The sequence below is a fragment of the Alligator sinensis genome, unplaced genomic scaffold, assembly GCF_000455745.1.
Source record: "Alligator sinensis unplaced genomic scaffold, ASM45574v1 scaffold288_1, whole genome shotgun sequence".
In the NCBI taxonomy this organism is placed as follows: Eukaryota; Metazoa; Chordata; order Crocodylia; family Alligatoridae; genus Alligator; species Alligator sinensis.
In genome coordinates, this window is record NW_005841876.1 from 4,309,757 (window position 1) to 4,326,423 (window position 16,667).

General features: G+C 42.0%; 1 protein-coding gene across 11 annotated transcripts in view; it reads left to right on the forward strand.

Annotated features, from left to right (window-relative positions):
- The window catches only part of TMCO3 (transmembrane and coiled-coil domains 3), a 70,034-nt gene that overhangs the window by 15,437 nt on the left and 37,930 nt on the right, over nucleotides 1-16,667 (forward strand). For 9 of the 11 annotated variants that reach the window (XR_003092502.1, XM_025196117.1, XM_006017253.3 and 6 more), the window contains 4 exons: nucleotides 3,861-4,040; nucleotides 6,885-7,076; nucleotides 9,893-10,021; nucleotides 15,231-15,323. Coding sequence is in view for 10 of the 11 variants with exons in the window: in XM_025196117.1 (XP_025051902.1) it covers nucleotides 3,861-4,040; nucleotides 6,885-7,076; nucleotides 9,893-10,021; nucleotides 15,231-15,323 (594 nt within the window). In the remaining variant the exon portion in view is untranslated. The remainder of the gene's footprint in view (nucleotides 1-3,860; nucleotides 4,041-6,884; nucleotides 7,077-9,892; nucleotides 10,022-15,230; nucleotides 15,324-16,667) is intronic. The other 2 variants (XM_014527895.2, XM_014527896.2) reach the window with 2 other exon arrangements.

The window sequence follows — 16,667 nt, forward strand, 5'->3', positions numbered from 1 at the left end:
GATGGAGATCATCCGGGCCTGCTGACTTAAAGGCATCCAGTTCTTCCAAGTGACTCTGCACCATCTCAGGGTCTACGCATGGTAGTCTGGCGCCTTGCTGCTGCCTCTCTACAACCCCAGTGAGAGACTTGTCATGCCCCTCGCTTAGGAACACTGAGGCAAAGAACTCGTTGAGGAGTTCAGCCTTGTCCCCTCTGTCCGTCACCAATTGTTTCTGCCCATTTAGCAGGGGTCCTATTCCTCCCTGGGCCTTCCTTTTACTCCCTATATATCTAAAAAACAATTTCTTGTTGTCCTTTACTTGGGATGCCATCCTCAGCTCCATGGTAGCTTTGGCCCGTCTAACTGCCTCCCTACAATCGCAGGCAGAGGAGGTATATTTGTCTTTGGTGATTTCTCCCTGTTTCCACTTTTTATGTGCTCCCCTTTTGGCCCTTAGGCTGCCCTGGATTTCTCTGGTCAGCCAAGGAAGCCTCCTGGCCCCCTTCCCTCTTTTTCCTCGCATCGGGATTCCCTCTTTTTCCTCGCATCGGGATCTGAGTTCCCCCAGCCTCTCCTCAAAAGTCATGTCCCCCAGCCCCCAAACCATTTTTGTTGCTTTCTGCTGAACTGTCTCCAACTTGTCCTTTCTGTAGTGGGGGGAGGGCCCAAACTGGACACTACTCTATTCTGCACTGGTAAGGCCACATCTAGAGGGGAATAATTACTTCCCTCAGTCTACTAGCAGCGCTTCTGCTAATGTAGCCCAGTCCAGTATGCTGTTATCCATCTTGGCAACCAGGGCACGCTGCTGACTCATATTTATCTTATTATCTATTGTAACCCCTGGGTCCTTTTCTGCAGAGCTGCTTGTTAGCCAGTCAGTCCCCAGGCTGTAGTGATACATGGTATTCTTTCGTTCCAAGAGCAGGACTTTGTACTTGTCCTTGTTGAACCTCATGAGATTTCTTTTGGTTCAATCCTCCAGTTTGTCTAGGTCACTCTGAATCTTAGCCCTACCCTCCAGTGTATCTACTGCACCCCCCAGCTTGGTGTCATCTGCGAACTTGCTGAGTGTGCACTCCATTCCCTTCTTCTAGATTGTTAATAAAGATATTGAACAAAACAGGCCCCAGGACTGACCCCTGGGGCACTCCACTTGATACTGGGTGCCTGCTAGACATTGAGCCATTGATTGCTACCTGTTAAGCTGGACAATCCAGACAGTTTTCTATCCACCTTATAGTCCATTCATCCAATCCATGCTTCCTCAGCTTGCTTGCAAGAATGCTGTGGGAGATGGTATCAAAAGCCTTGCTAAAATCAAGGTATATTATGTCCACTGCTTTCCACTTCTTTATTTCACTCTTCAGCTTCTTGACAAGGAAACCATCACAAAAGGAATATTGGAGCAATCTGTCTGCTTTCTTGAGAAGGCCACTTTGTTAGGTCACACTTGCCACACATCTGAAAGGTTATGTTTATACTGGGATAGAAGTTCTTTTTAAATGGAAGTTTAGATTCTGCAGGAAGGGGGAATTTAGGTTCTCTTGTGAGCTAGGTCAACATGTTATTTAGGACAAAAAAGATATTTTTTTCCTTTTACCTGACTGTTTATCCTAGCAAGTGTGTGGTTGGTTAAATAGTGTCTTTTCTCCCAAATTCATTATTTATTATAGGAAATTCAGTAAGTTATAACACTTGGCGGGGGGGGGGGAAGAAAGCTTACCTGAGATGCTTAAGATCACTTGCTTTCAAATTGCAGTGACTGCATTACTTCCAGTTTTGTTCTAGTTTCTTGTGGTGTTCTAAACTTTGTATCCACAAGATGTTCCTTTTCAATTTCCTACTGGGTGATTAGGTGCTGATTTCCAAGGATTATAGTAATGTTTCTTTCATTTCCTTATTCCGAGTGGACGGAAGTATTTTCTAGCTGAGTGCTGGGCAAATGTCATATCTCGCTTGAAAAAAAGTGTCAATTTTTTTGAAGGACAGCCAAAAAAGGCAGGCTAAAAGAGGAATAAAATGGTAGAGACTACTTTTGTTTTCTACTGCTGCTTAGGAAGAGAAGTGACAGAAACTTCAGCTTACCTTCTGGGAGCTTCAGATTTACTGGGCATCTACTAACCAGGTGGTGATATGAAAAACAATAAACAGGGTCTGGGGATGCATCCTGGTAGAAATATGCCACTGTTTCCTTTCTTAACAGCACAGGTCAGCGGAAGCAAGATGGTGTTCTCTATAGGACTTTGCTCTGAATCTTGTTGGTAGACATGCAAGAGGAGAATAGGTCCCAATTCTTGATGTATTAACCAGTGAATTAAATTTGTCAAGAACTTTTATTTTAATGTCATTTTAAAAAGGCATCTCATTCCATACCATTGTGAGGCACAGTGTAGTGGGTATACTACAGTGCACACTTTTGCCTTGCGCACAGTAAGAGATGAAAATGTTTCTTCTTTTTAGCCATTCCTTATGTGACTCCCCTTGCTCCAGTGCAGCCCTGGGATGTTTGCTTACAAAGTTACGGAGTGGATGGAAAGGGGGAGAAGCATCTCTGATACAGTTGAAGCTGTTTCCACCAAGTAAACAGAGATAGTTGCAACTAACTGTTCTGATTGGGGGAAGGAGGTGGCAAAATAATTTCTTCTCTTTTTTATGGAAGGAAACTTGACTGTTAAATGCATCCTGTGTTCTAGGCTACTACGATCCAAATAAAGTGTCTGTGGATTGGTCTAGAGCTTGTAGATGAAGTTGGCTTTTCCCTCTTAAACGGGACTTTCTAACAGAGCTAGAGAAGAATAAGTAGTAGGCAGTCTTTAGGAAAATTATGAAAACACAAATGTTTGTTACCAGAAACCAGAGATGAAGAAATAAAGGCCAGTATTTGGCCTTGCCAATAGATAAAACCTTGTCTATTATTTTTTTTTATTCCACCTTCCCCTTCCTCCCCCCAAACTCCGCTTACTCCAGTAATACCAACAGTGATTCCCCTGATAAGGGTATTACTATGATAATATGATTGGTTTCTGACAATTCTTGAATGTGTTAATAAGGCTTGAGTTTAAGCAGGAGGAGGTTTGAAAGAGCAGACTGAAGTAACAGGTTTTACTCTAAAAAGATTGTTGTCCCAGCATTAACATCAAGGGAGACATAATCTGTTCCTCTTGACTAAATAAAATGGATTTGCTCACTTCAAGAAGAGAATGAGCTCATCTATGAATGCAGGAATTACTTGTGCAATGCTGTTTTGCCCTTTGGCCTTGATGTTAGCTCTATGAAGGTCCAAATAGCATTTGTCAGTAATGCTGTGAATCTAAAAAAAAAAAGGAGAATCCTGTCACAGTTTTCTAGTTTCCAAATTCTTAAATATTGTTCCTAAATTAATACATCTCCAAAAGATTGAAATGAATCATTCTCTGATCTGTAATTGATATTTCATTCAGCAGGGGGTTCTGTTTTACTTTTATATAAGGTTTAATAAAACTTTAAGATTTGGTGTATTTTCCATTGTTCTGCTTGATCTGACTGTCAAAGCCATACTTCTAAGTGTATATTGGCCCTGCAATTGATATTTCCTTGAAAGCACCTTGAGATGCTCCTTTTCTAATACTCCCTCATCTGGAGCCTTCCAGTTGCTTCTAAACTGTAATAAAACAGAGGTTCCCACCTGTACAAACTGGCAGATAAGTCTTTTCAAATAATATAAACTGACAGTTAAAAAAAAGCAATATTCCAGAAGAACTGCTGTATCAGCTGGGCAGTTCTAATATTCATAAAAATGATTTGTTTCAAAAGCAATGGCTATAAACATCAGGCAAGATCATCCTGTTCAAAGAGCAAAACAGCACCTCATTTTTATTTGCTGTAAAATCCAATAGGAGGAAATGGAATATGTTGAGCTTCTAGCAGCAGAAAAACATCAGGTTGAAGCCATCAAGAATATGCAGCATCAGAATAAAAGCCTGTCCATGCTTGATGAAATTCTTGAAGATGTCAGGAAGGCAGCTGATAGACTGGAAGAGGAAATTGAAGAACATGCCTTTGATGACAACAAATCTGTAAGTGATAGTCTAGAAACTGTTTTGGCATCTGATTTGTGTACATTCACTTTTAGTCTGAACTAAGTATTGAATTGATGCTGTTGTGGTGCCAAATTTATTAAATTGTGGTCACAACTTGGTGATTTTTTTTTCTTAAATATTCAAATGTTATTACATAAGTTTTATCCTGCACCTCTTATAGATAGAGACTTGTGAATTTTTTTTTTTTTTACTGTTTGCCATGAAGCTAGTAGTTTCCTTTCTCAGCAGTGTGTTTGTTTCTCAATTGAAACTCATACAATTGCTGGTGCATTGTTTTTATTGTTGACATGCGTGTTCCACATCACAACATACACAATTTTCAAGGTCAGGATGCTGATATCTAGGCTTGCAAGATACAGGATTAAAGTTTTATTTCTATTATTAGATGATGATGATGATAATCTCTTATTGAAAATATAAAGGGAAATTTATTGTTTGGATTTATGGCACATTATAACCTGCTTGCCAGTGGACAGCCCCAGTAACCTCTCTTCATTTTACCAGCTACATTCTATCACCAAGTCAAAATTCCCCCCTCTTCCCCCATTTGCCTGTCTTGCAGCTATTTTCTCCTGTCCCCTCTGATCTTCCCTGCCACACATTTTCATTTTCACAGACTTGCACTGTGCATGTTGGTTTCTATTCCACCCAGGAGAGCATACCAGCAGACTCTCCCTATGCCTGAAGAAGGGTGTTTGTGCCTGAAAGTTTGTAAAGAGCAATTTTTCCAACTATTTAGTTGGTCTAATAAAAGATATCACATTTACCCAAAGAATCTTGCCTGCCTGATGGGAGAAGAAGAATTCTTGAAATTTGTTTTCACGGCCTGGGAAAAGAAATGGTGTACAAGGTAGAATATGAAACAGGTTTGTGATCTTTCAATTTAGTTGTATTGTTTTCATTCACTTCTGACTTCATTGCTTTTAATCTCTTGGGTTACTTGCAATGTCGTGTTGGCACTCTACATATGGTGGGAAGCATCCTCCAGGTAAGCCTCTGTGTATGTGTTGAAGCTGGGAATTTAACAGCTTTTCCCTGTCACTCTCAGGTGGTGTGGAAGAAACCCAGATTTAACTGCTGGTTGCTGCTATTGCTAACTGGCAAGAGGAAGACTGGCTCATTTTTCTCTATGGGTTTTTTCTTCTCCCCCATTTTCCCTGTGTCTGCTAGGGGAAAAGAAATGTTGAAATGTCAGCTCAGGGCCTTTCTTTTGATCCTACTTCAGAATAGCAAGAAACATTTGACAGGCTTTTTTACATTTTATTATCGTAAATGAGAACAGAGAAGGACCTGGGAGTCGCAGTAGAATTTAAGCTGAATAGGAGCCAATGGTGTGCTCTTGTGGCAAAACAAAAAAAAATCATCAGCATCCTAGGTTGTATCAAAAGGAATGTCACTTGCAAATCAAGGGAAGTGATTCTTCTTCCACTTAGTTCAGCACTGGTGAGGCCTTATTTGGAGTACTGTGTCCATTTTTGGGTTCCACATTTCATGAAGTATGTGGATGGACTGGAAAGAGTCTAACGGAGAATGACAGAAATGATTAGAAGCCTGTGATTTGTGAGGAAAGGCTGAAAAAGCTATGGTTGTTTAGTCTAGAGAAGAGAAGAGAAGACTAAGGAGGGATTTGATAGCAGTCTTCAAATTACCTGAAGAGTTATTTAGGACCATGTTGCACCTTATGCTGAAAGCTGCACAAATGTTGATTCACTTACTGTTATTTGGCTTAGTGGAGCAGTCGCACATTAAGGCAAAAACCCTGCTCTCATTGTCCTTCATCTACACAGCTGTGACTTGCCATTAGAGACTTGGTGAGCAGGGGCAGGACTAGGAGCTAGGGGAGGAACAGGCTCACAGCTCCCACCAAGCAGAGCAAGTGCTGCAGCCCTGGAGTGCCTGGTAGCTGTGGTGCATCCTGCTGCTGCTCAGACCAGCTCTCCTCCCACTGGGAGTAGAGTGAGCCAGTCTGAGTGGGGGGCAAGGGGAGGGGGCACTGCCTCCCCACCACCGCTCTGACTGGCTCTTCTCCCAGTGGGAGCAGAGTCAGATGATCTAAGCGGGGTAGGGACACCCCTTCTCTGCCACCACCACTCCAACCGGCTCTGCTCCCAGGAGCAGAACTGGTCTGAGCAGTGGCAGGAGGGAGGTGGTGCCATCCACTTGAGCTGGCTTGCTTTGCTCCTGCTGGGAGCAGCGCCAGCCCCAGCAGTGGCGGGAGCCATCCTCTGCAGTGCCAGGCACTCTGGGGCTTCAGTGCTCCCTCTGCCAGACATTTCCCAGGGCTAGATGAGGCTCTGTGCCCCTGCATCCCCACTTGCCCTGACTCAGGAGGGCCCACTGCCTTCTGGGATGCTGAACGACTTTAACTTGGGCAGAAAAGCGGTTGAGAGTGGCCACAAATTAATGGAATAGGAGCAAATTTAGACAGATTAGAGAGAATCCTGCCCTGGAGTGGCATAACGTTAAATCAAATAACAAGTGCTTTAAGATACTTAAAAGGTGTTAACATGCAGCTAGTCCAGGGGTTTCAACTGAAAATAATTCAACTTTATTAAAAAAATATTGAAATGTAATGTTTCAACAACTACAAATGATGGAATCTCAACTGTGGCAACAAGCTTACCATTTAATGAAATAAATTGTGATAAACTACTTCAAGGTCGAATGCTATAATTATTTTTGTAAGTTCTGGAGAAAAATCTTCTAGCAACTTTAATTTCTCATTTCCTTCTTTCCTTTCTAAACAGATACTTTTGACAACGAAATTTATACTTCTAGGAAATGTTGAGGTTTTATTTTGTTTTGTTTTTTCTCTGTCAGGTGAGAGGTGTTAACTTTGAGGCAGTTTTAAGGGTGGAAGAAGATGAAGCAGACTCCAAGAGAAATATGTCAAAAAGAGAAGTGGAAGATGATTTAGGTCTTAGTATGCTTATTGATTCCCAGAACAATCAGTATATACTTACCAAGCCCAGGGATTCAACCATTCCTCGTGCTGATCATCATTTCATAAAGGTAAATTGCTGTGGGGACTCTTACCTACTTTTTTTTTTTTTTTTTGCCTGCCAGCACCTCCTTTGACCTGTGTGTGTGGTTTTGGTATCCCTCCCTCTCGGATATTTTCCCATTATTTCATGCTTTCCATTTTCACTGAGGTTCTGGCTCTACTTTATGCTAAGGTACAACAGGACATGTATGGATGTTTGTGGCATGAATTTGGTGTATGTGCAACATGCACCCTTGTGTCTTGTATTAAGTTGATTAGCTTGCACCTGTGGGACAGTGTTCCAGACTGGTGGGACTGCCACAAAGTCAGGCTATCACAGGGCATAGTCAGCTCACTGGCATATATCATATTTACTTGATTCCAATATGAGGTCCGTCCGCCGCGCGCGCCCCCCCCCCCCCCCCCCCCCCTGTTCAACAAAGGGGAGGGTGAGAAACAAAGTCTCATCTTGGAATCTAACATGAGACAGCTGCAGCTGGGAGGTGTGAGGAGCAGTGATGTCCCACGCTGATCTGGGTGCATGGGAAGCCCCAGAGCTGCTCCTAATCCATTCCTGCCCCGCACTGCAAAGAACAGCTGGCTTGGCCAGGAACAGCAGTGGCATCACTTAGCTCAGGTTTCTCTTTTCAGCACCTACTGCTTGCTTGGCTCTGGTTCCCTCCTTCTTCTTCCTGTCTCCCCTGCTGGCTGGAAGGAGGGAACCTGTGTTCCATTGCTACTGTCCCCTGCAGATGCAGGCATGGGGGAGCCCCAGAGCCACTTATGATCATTTCTGCCCTGTGCTGCGTAGGGAGTCTGGCTCTGCCAGCTGCAGCAGCAGTGTAGACAAGGGTTTCACCTGGTGTTTATTTCTGTTGCATTTTCTATTTTAAAAATATATAAGGGCTTTAACATTAATTTGGCCATTATTATATAAAGTAGATATGTTTATTGATTAAACCCAGCTAATCAAATTAATGCAAACGCAAGGGATATTTCTATATAATAATTGTTTTTAATAGGGTAAGTAAAGAATGATTATTCTTTGAAGCCTCCTTACAAAGCCTGTGCATCTCTGTCTGATGTTATATGTCTGAAGAGATCAGTTGTAAACTTGGAGTGCCTATAATGTTGGAACTCTGAAGAGAAAAGATCACTGATCTTGGGGATCTAAGGCAGTAGGATCATGGGGTTCTGTTTTTCATGAGAGGAATGCACAGCCTGTTTGAATATGGGAAATGTGCTGTAGAAGTTAGAGACAATACTGTAGCTTATTTGAATGGAGAAAAGCTTAAGAACCCTCAGGTTCTTACGTGTAATGCCCAAACCGAGCAGATTGTGGAGTACTCAACTGGGAAATCATCATGAAGGCTCTGACACTTACTTATGGGCAAGGGACAGAAATTACACGTAAACCAATATAAGTGATCAGAAACCAGTTCAAATCTGTAATAGAACAGAAATTCAGTGCACATAAACCATTTTCAAAATGACCTTAAACTGGTTTTAGCCAATCTTAATAGATGTAATGTCAGACTTAACTGACTTAAGTTGAAATCAATTTATTGAATTTCTGTCCTAGATCCCTTCCAGATTCAAGTTACTCACAGTCCCCCAGGATGCTTTCTTCTTCCCACGCAATGCTTTCTCCCCCTCCCCCACTTTGCAGGGTGGGTGGGCTAGCCTTGGCCCAAGCTGTCTACTTCAACACAGCAGGGAGATGTGCTCTAGTGCCCCCCAGCTTCTGGCCTGGGCCACTGCAGGCATGTAGCTGCATTTCCGGAATCAAAAGTGAATATCTGTTCACTTGCTTATTGGTTTGAACTACACAGCTTAGACTAACCTGCAAAGATTGAACCAATTCAGCCTTGGGCTTTTTGACTGTCTGTACTTAGCCATTGTGGTCTAGTAAATGAAAACAATCTCAAATTCTATTTCCTGTTATCAGAAACTCATATTAAGATTATAGCAGCCCCCTTGATCTTCAGGAAGATTTGGAAACTAATGTATTTTACATTTCACAACACTATCATCAGGCTTTTGGACTTATTTAAAAACAAACAAACAACAATTTCTTCAAGTCATCAAAGCCACTAGCCCCTTTTTCAGGCCTCTGTGTACTGTGCATTCCAAAACATTAATTTTTATATTGGTCATTTCTACAATCTCTGACAACATCTGCCTAGAAAACTTTTATCAGTTATTCTTATCTGGGTAAAAAGAATGATGGACTTGGGAAATACCACTGGAGTCTGCTGTATCTTGTTTTCTTGTTTCTCATTTCCTTACAGTTCTGAACATACTATTGTTTCAGGACCCTCAAATGTTGAGATCCATAGTGTTAAGTTTCCATAAATCTGATTATAGTTTATAGCTTTCTGTAGCTGATAGCTTATGACTGTTTGCATATCCATTAGGTGTATAAACCAATTACGTGCATAGGAACTGTTCCACCCAGCTGTCACTGTTTGCAGTGTAATATAATTGTATTGCATATTTGGTAAAACTGACTAGGAGTCATCTGTTTCAAAACTTCTAAAGCAGCATTGAACTGCTTAGGTCCTGTCACCTCAAGACTGAAATCTGAGAAATGGTATTGAGTGTTAATGAGATCTGAAATGCTTCACACAGGTTGTTCCTTTAGCTAACCTGTATTGTTTATGGTGAGGTAAGTTCGTAGTTCCCCCCTCCCCCAGTCCCAAGTCTGTGCACTTAAACCTATATCCTGTATACTCCATTTATTTTTATACTGCTACTAAACTCTGACCATTGGAAGCATTTTCAATTTCACCACAGCTTTTTCATGACTTTTACTGTAATGTGTATTATCAATTCTATACACTAGGACATTGTGACCATAGGGATGTTATCTTTGCCATGTGGCTGGCTGTGTACAATGATAGGATTGCCAACCATGTTTGGGTACATCATTTGTGGAGTACTCTTGGGACCATCGGGATTAAACAGTATAAAGGTAAGAGAGTAAGCTTTCATGTTAATTTTAACCCATGTGTTCATTTTTAGGAAGCTTTAAGAATTTCAAGCATTCAAAAAATAAGTTGAACCCTGGAAAATCATGAGAATTTAAATGTAATACACTTAAGATTCCTTTAATTTGCCCTCTGTTTCAGGGGCAAATTATTTCAGGGGGTTTAGAGTTCATTTGTTTCTGGATTTTTGTCTTTTCCCCAAACAGTTTTCCACAATCATGGAAGATAAACATTTTTATGTGAAAGCTAAGGTTTCTGCATAATGAAGCCTCAGCTTCTGGAGCTAAGAAAACTTCACACGCTATGAAATTTGCAAAATAAACAAGAGTTGGGAAATTGAGTTTATTATTACATTAAAACATTTTTGAAGGCATGTTTAAAAAAATTGAACTTTACTAAGTTGCATTAACTCAAGGAACCCTATGGGGGAATTAATTTGGAGCACTTAACACTTATACTTCCATTTGGTGCACTTGTGCTGTAGCAAGCAGTCATGTATCACTGTTTTGCTACTCAGTCCATTATTGATTATCATGTCTGCCCAGCTTTCTGGGAAGCTGGTCCACCAAGACTGCAAAATGATGTAGCAATTCCAGTTGGCTAGGCTAAGGCGGTATAACAGCCCCAAAGAGATGAATTGTGGTCAGAACAGAGAAAATGGAGAAGGTTTTGCTGCCGTCCCTCTTTCCCCCTTAAGATAGTTCCAGTGAGAAGCTGGCTCCTTATGGGGTTCTAGTAAACCTCTGCTTTTCTGTACTGTAGTTTCTCCTCAGGAGGCCTTTATGTTATCTGTTGTACTTCTCCCGAGTAAGATTGGTGAATTTTATAGAAATATACAGACATAACATTTGTTTCTTCTCTGTCTCCTCTGGCCATGGGATTGTGGGGGAAAGTGTCCCATTTTCTCATAGTCAGTAGGGTTTTCCATGTGTTACAGCTAGAGGTGCACCGATATATCGGTTCATATCGTATCAGCACCAATAGAAGGAAAATTGACATTATCAACAATCGGCTTTTTTTGGCTGATGTGGCCGATAATGTCACTGATAAATGCCATATACATGCACACAGCCAGGAGTGCAACCTGGCAGCTTGGAGAGCAGTATCCAGCCAGTAAATCTGTACAAGGGACAGGGCGTGGAGGGGGCAGATTGAGTCCCCCATGGTTAGGGAGGGAGTGAGGCTGAGGCTGGGGCAGGGGGCAGGGGGAGGTGCTGCCCAGGTGGGGTGGGGTGTGGGATGGAGCCATGAGCAGCTTGTTTGGGGAGGGGGAGGGAGGCAGCATCTCCCACTGCTGGATGCAGCTCAGGGGAGGCATGGGCTTTTCCGGCTGGGGGCTCGGGGTGGGTGGCATTGCTGGGAGGGGGGGCTATGGGGTGGCTATGGTGAACTTTGGGGTGGCTTTAGCCACCCTGTAGCCCCCCCTCCAGCACTGATGCTAGCCACCCCACCTTATCTTCCCCAAGTACAAACCAGGCCCATTCCCCACCAGGAAGAGCCTCGTGTAGCCCCCAGCCCCAAGTGCGAAGTAGGTAACCTGCCCTTGCCCTATGCACAGATTGTAACAGGGGGGAGGCACATGCTCCCTGTGCTTCCCCCAGAGGTATGCGCAGCGGTGGGAGCCAACCCCCTTCCTCACTCCCTGTGCCCCCCAGACAAGCTGTGGCTCTGCCCAACTCCCTGTTCCGGCTACGCAGCACCTGCTCCTTCCCCTGCCCCAGCCCCAGTGTCACTTCCTCGCTCCCCGCAGGGGCCTCGATCTGTGCTCCCCATGCCCCTTCCCCCCAACAGACTTACCAGCTGGATGTTATTCTCCAAGCTGCCGGGCTGCATATTAGCAGTTGGATTGGTATTGGCTGATATGGCTCATTTAAAAATCTGCCATCAGTATTGGCCAAAAAAATCTTTGTCAGTTCACCCATACTTACAGCTATCGCTACTTTTTTTTTCCTTTGGACCCTAAAATTGTTGCTAGGAAATGCTAGGTGTTGCTGCTGTAGGAATGGCATCTGTTCTCTCTGCTTTGTTGTCACAGTCCATTTTCTTGGTCTATTTTTTCCCTATACGGAGGTTCCGTTATCAGGGAAATAAAGGCATGTGGGGGCTGTAAGGCAGACACAGAAGAGTATGAACTAGAATATAGCAGGAGAATTATAGCACAGAATCTTCAGGCCTGCAGAGCAATGAAGTAGTTAGCCCGAGGCCTCTTCTACATGAACACATGAGGGATGTGTTTGCCTTAGGCATCATGTACCTTAATTTCAAGAGGTATGAATCCATATATAATAGTTGCATGTAATAAACATTGTTTATCAAGTTTACGTTATTTAAAATAGAGATTCTGTTCACTAAATTATGGCTAAATTATTATTAAAGCCCTCGCATTTCTTACCAAAATACAACAGAAATAAACACCGTATGAAATCCTTGTGCAAGTTAAATAGTTCTTGTCTCTTTCCTGTATTGTAAAGTGAAAGAATTCCTTGAGTAAGGATTGAGCTGCAGGATTATAATCAACTGATTACAAAGCATTTCACAAACACTGGAAGTATGCAATAACACAAACCATGAATATTTTTAGGATTTGTTTCATAGATAAAATATTCTGGAGAGGTAACAACTGTATTGCTGTCAAAGGATAAAGATGAAAGCTGTTACATCTGCATGGTTACATCTGCATGATTTTTGTAGCAAAATCACTCTAACTATAGCCAGGCTTCTCCAGGGTCAAAGTTAGGGCAGTTTAGCTAACTTATATCACTAAAGGCTCATGTAGGCAATATTTAAACTGTAACAGTGGCTGAAACTCCTAAATTAGTTCCCCTCCCCCTTTTTAAAGCAGCTAAAATATACTTAGCCATGGAGTTCAGAGCTTTACAGATAGACATAAACTTAGAGTGGGATTTTCCAAAGTACTTTTAGTTTAGGCCTAACTCTGTTCCTGTTGACGTAATGATTTTCAGAATGTCATGGGTCCCTCAGTGAATAGTAACCGCAGTATCTCTTCACCTGTTTAAACTTCTTATTATTTCTTCTGTACTGAATTTTTTAAGAAGTCACATTCTTGTTAAGGTCATACATAAAGGCACTAGAAAACTACTTCAGATAGAAGGATTTTAAGATAGGATTTTTAGAAATGCTAACTACTAGCCTCTGTAATTTGACACCTTTTGAAACCTGTTGCTGCTTTCTGCACAGCCATGCCATACAATCTTAAAATCAAAGCAATAAAATAAAGCAATACCCTCCAAACTGTCGTTTGAAGTTATGTTCAGTATAAAATCTGTCAGATGGTCTAGTTATCTCCCCTTCCCCTCCCTTACTACATTAGTCACAGGTTACCTGAAAAACAAAATGACTAGTGAGAACAAAGTTGGACCATTGTTTTAGTAGTAGCAAAATGTTGTTGTCTTACCAGTGTATTGGTACTTATTTTAAACTTGAATTTTTATCTTATTTCATACTTTTCTCTAATAAAACAAAGGCCTAAAATAAATGTTATAAGTTTTGGCAAAAATATATCTTGAGACCAGAAATACTTAGCTTTACTTTGCAAGAGGTTTTTACCAAATTTGAGGGATAGAAAATTGAGGAGAGGGTAAATACATGAATAATACATGTAATGTAGCTTTTTTTTTTTTTTTTTAAAGCATATTATTGTCCATACTAATACAGGGACAAGTTTAAAAACTATTACTGTAGTGATAAAGATCTTGAACAGAACAGGGATTATTTTTCATGGTGTATATATGTATATCCCATGTTACTAGAGAAGCAGTCTTGTGGAGTATCACCTGTTTGCAGTTGCACAGGTCCCTCCCCTACTGTTCCCAGTCACTTAATGTCTTGATGCTTTCCTAAGTAACTGTTGTAATTGGAGCAGGGAAGTATTTATGTGTGGGTGGCTTTTTTTTTATTTCTTTAATTTTTTAAAGCTATCTAATGTGGAATGTTCTGTTACTTGAGAGGAGGAAACCTCATGTCTTCATTTAATCTCACTCTCCCATCTGTTGTGCTTCTCTGCTCTCTGAGAGCACTCTGCACATTTGTTTGCCACCTACTCTTCATGTGTTGTTCTTGCATATGCTTCTCTGCTCTTCTAGTTTACCTCCTTTGGAGATGCTACCCAGATGCTTTCTTCTTCTTCTGATCTCTTAAGATATGTTCTCCTGGTGGTGGTGGAGGGTACAGTTTTAATGACAGCACCCATTTCCTTTCCTCCACTTGCTGTGCAACAGTAATTCCTAGAAATAGGCACGTAAGCAGTAGGATCATCTTAGCAATAGAGCTTAGTCAACTGAAGAACTAGCTGAAACCAGAGAACCAGCATCATGTGACTAGCTAGGTGTTGGTACTACCAATAAGTGCTCCATGGACAACCATTTGTGAACTGTTGATCTAGGCTGCTTGTACAGGCCATGGGGGTTTAGTTCTCCCTAAATTGAAATGGTGGGTTTTTAAAAACACTGTTTCAATTTAGGGAGAATTAAACCAAATGAAAACCCTGTGGCATGTACACAAGGGTGGGGGCCTGATCCTTACCTGCCTCTTCAGTGGCACGATGAGGGGTGAGCTGCTGGCAGGCCAAGTGGTCACTGAGCTGTGCAGGGGCCCCCCAGGTGACACCCATCTGCTGGCACCCAGCCTGGGTGGTTCTGAGGGGTGCTGCAGCTGTAAAGGGAAGAACTGGCTCCCCTGCAGCCACAGAGGGAAGCACTGGGCCCCCGCACAGCTCAGGCAGGCAGGCTCCAGGGAGGAAAAAAAAAGATCAGGCTTGCCTCTTTCTTTTTCTTCAGTGGAGCCTGCTGCATGGGCTGCCGCCAGGTCCGACAGCCCCTGAGCTGCACGGGGCCTGCCAAGCCCCGAGCACGTCAGCTTCCAGGGCCCTTTGTACTGTTGCATTTTGTCAGGTTGCAAACTAAAACACCTTGGAAGTGATTTATCTTGCTACATACCAAAGCCATTTAAAGCAGAATATGCTACAGAACCTGTAAACAGCAGCGCCATTAAAGCAGTGCAAAAGGGCATTTAAGCTGCTTTAATGGCCAATTTTGTGGTGTGTACAAAGCCCCTAGAATCCTGCATACAGTTTAATAACCTGTGGTATGGCATAATTATTTTAAAATGTATATGTCATTGTATTACAGTAAACAGATTGTAGTGCACTAAATATATCCATGTTCTTTTTTGCAGTCTATTGTACAGGTGGAAACATTAGGAGAGTTTGGTGTGTTCTTCACCTTGTTCCTAGTTGGTTTGGAATTTTCCCCTGAAAGGTTAAGAAAGGTATTTTTGTGTAATACTTCTGGATATTGGGATTTGGCAGTGTTGAACTTATCAGTTATATTTAAGCACCTGGAAAGCTGCCTGTGATTATCTCTTAATGTAACTTGACCAAGATTTTTAAAAGACAGATATTTCAAGTTTTCTCCTTGACCTGTCTCTTCTTTTGCTCCCACTATCTGAGAAAAGGGTATTTCTACTCATTATTACTTTTTTAAAAATAAAGTTGCTGTATACCTTTCATTTTTTTAAAATATTTATTTATTCATTTATTTTATGTATTTATTTCTATATTGTTAAGTCCCACATTCACTTCAGGGCAATCCATCTTTATATGACACTGAATCCAGTTTTTGAGATACAAATGTCAGAATGTTGTGATGCAAAGGTATGTCTTGCAAGGGAAAGCTAATGTAATAAACCCCATAGGATGGATTTAAACATAAGCTGTGCTGGTTGAAAAGTGCCAGTCAAGCCTGTGGGTTCCTGATTAGACATAATGTAATACGAACTAATTTTAAATAGAACAGCAGTTAAACTTTAACCGAAAAGATACAAATATGTTTAAGTTGAATTTTTAATATAGAGTAATAGTTTCTAATCTGTGGTCTACCGACCCCTGGGGGTCTGCAGACTATGTCTAAGGGGTCTGTGAAAGATGACTATGATCAACCAAAAGTATGTGAATACCCACACTTATCATTCAGATGGGTCCATACTTCCATTTGAAATTTTCAAAGAGGTCCGCACCTCCATTCAAAATTTTTTAGGGGTTCACAAATGTGTCACAACCCAGTGATTTTAGTGCCTCGGCACGATGGAATTTTCTTGCCACATGAGAGCCTCTTGCACAGCGAGGGTTTTTGCTGCACAGAAGAACCTCGGTGCAAGAGACTTCCCGCCAATTTGCAGGATGCATTTCTTCTTTGCAGCACAGAAATGCACGGTGCAAAGAGTTCCCGCTATTCGAATGCAAATTTGTGTCCCGCTATTGGCCAGTTCTAAATTATTCACACGTGGTGGCTAGTGATTGGCTTGCTAGCCGTTTAAAATTTCGTGTGACTTCCGCCCAAGTCGAAGAACTTTGAACACGCTGCAGAGTGCCTCTAAAGAGATCTGACTTGCGGCTAGCTGATCGATAGACTGATCACCTATCGATCTTTCTTCCCGTCGCCAAGCGCAATCCCAGATGTACCCTTTTCCCGCCGGCTTGATTTGCGGACGGATTAACTGGCTTGGGCCTCGCCAGCTGGAACAACTCACATAGTTGTTCAGACGACCAGACCATCTGCGTCGCAACTACAAGCAGCGTAAGTAAACGTTTTTGCAACCATTAAACCTTGTCTG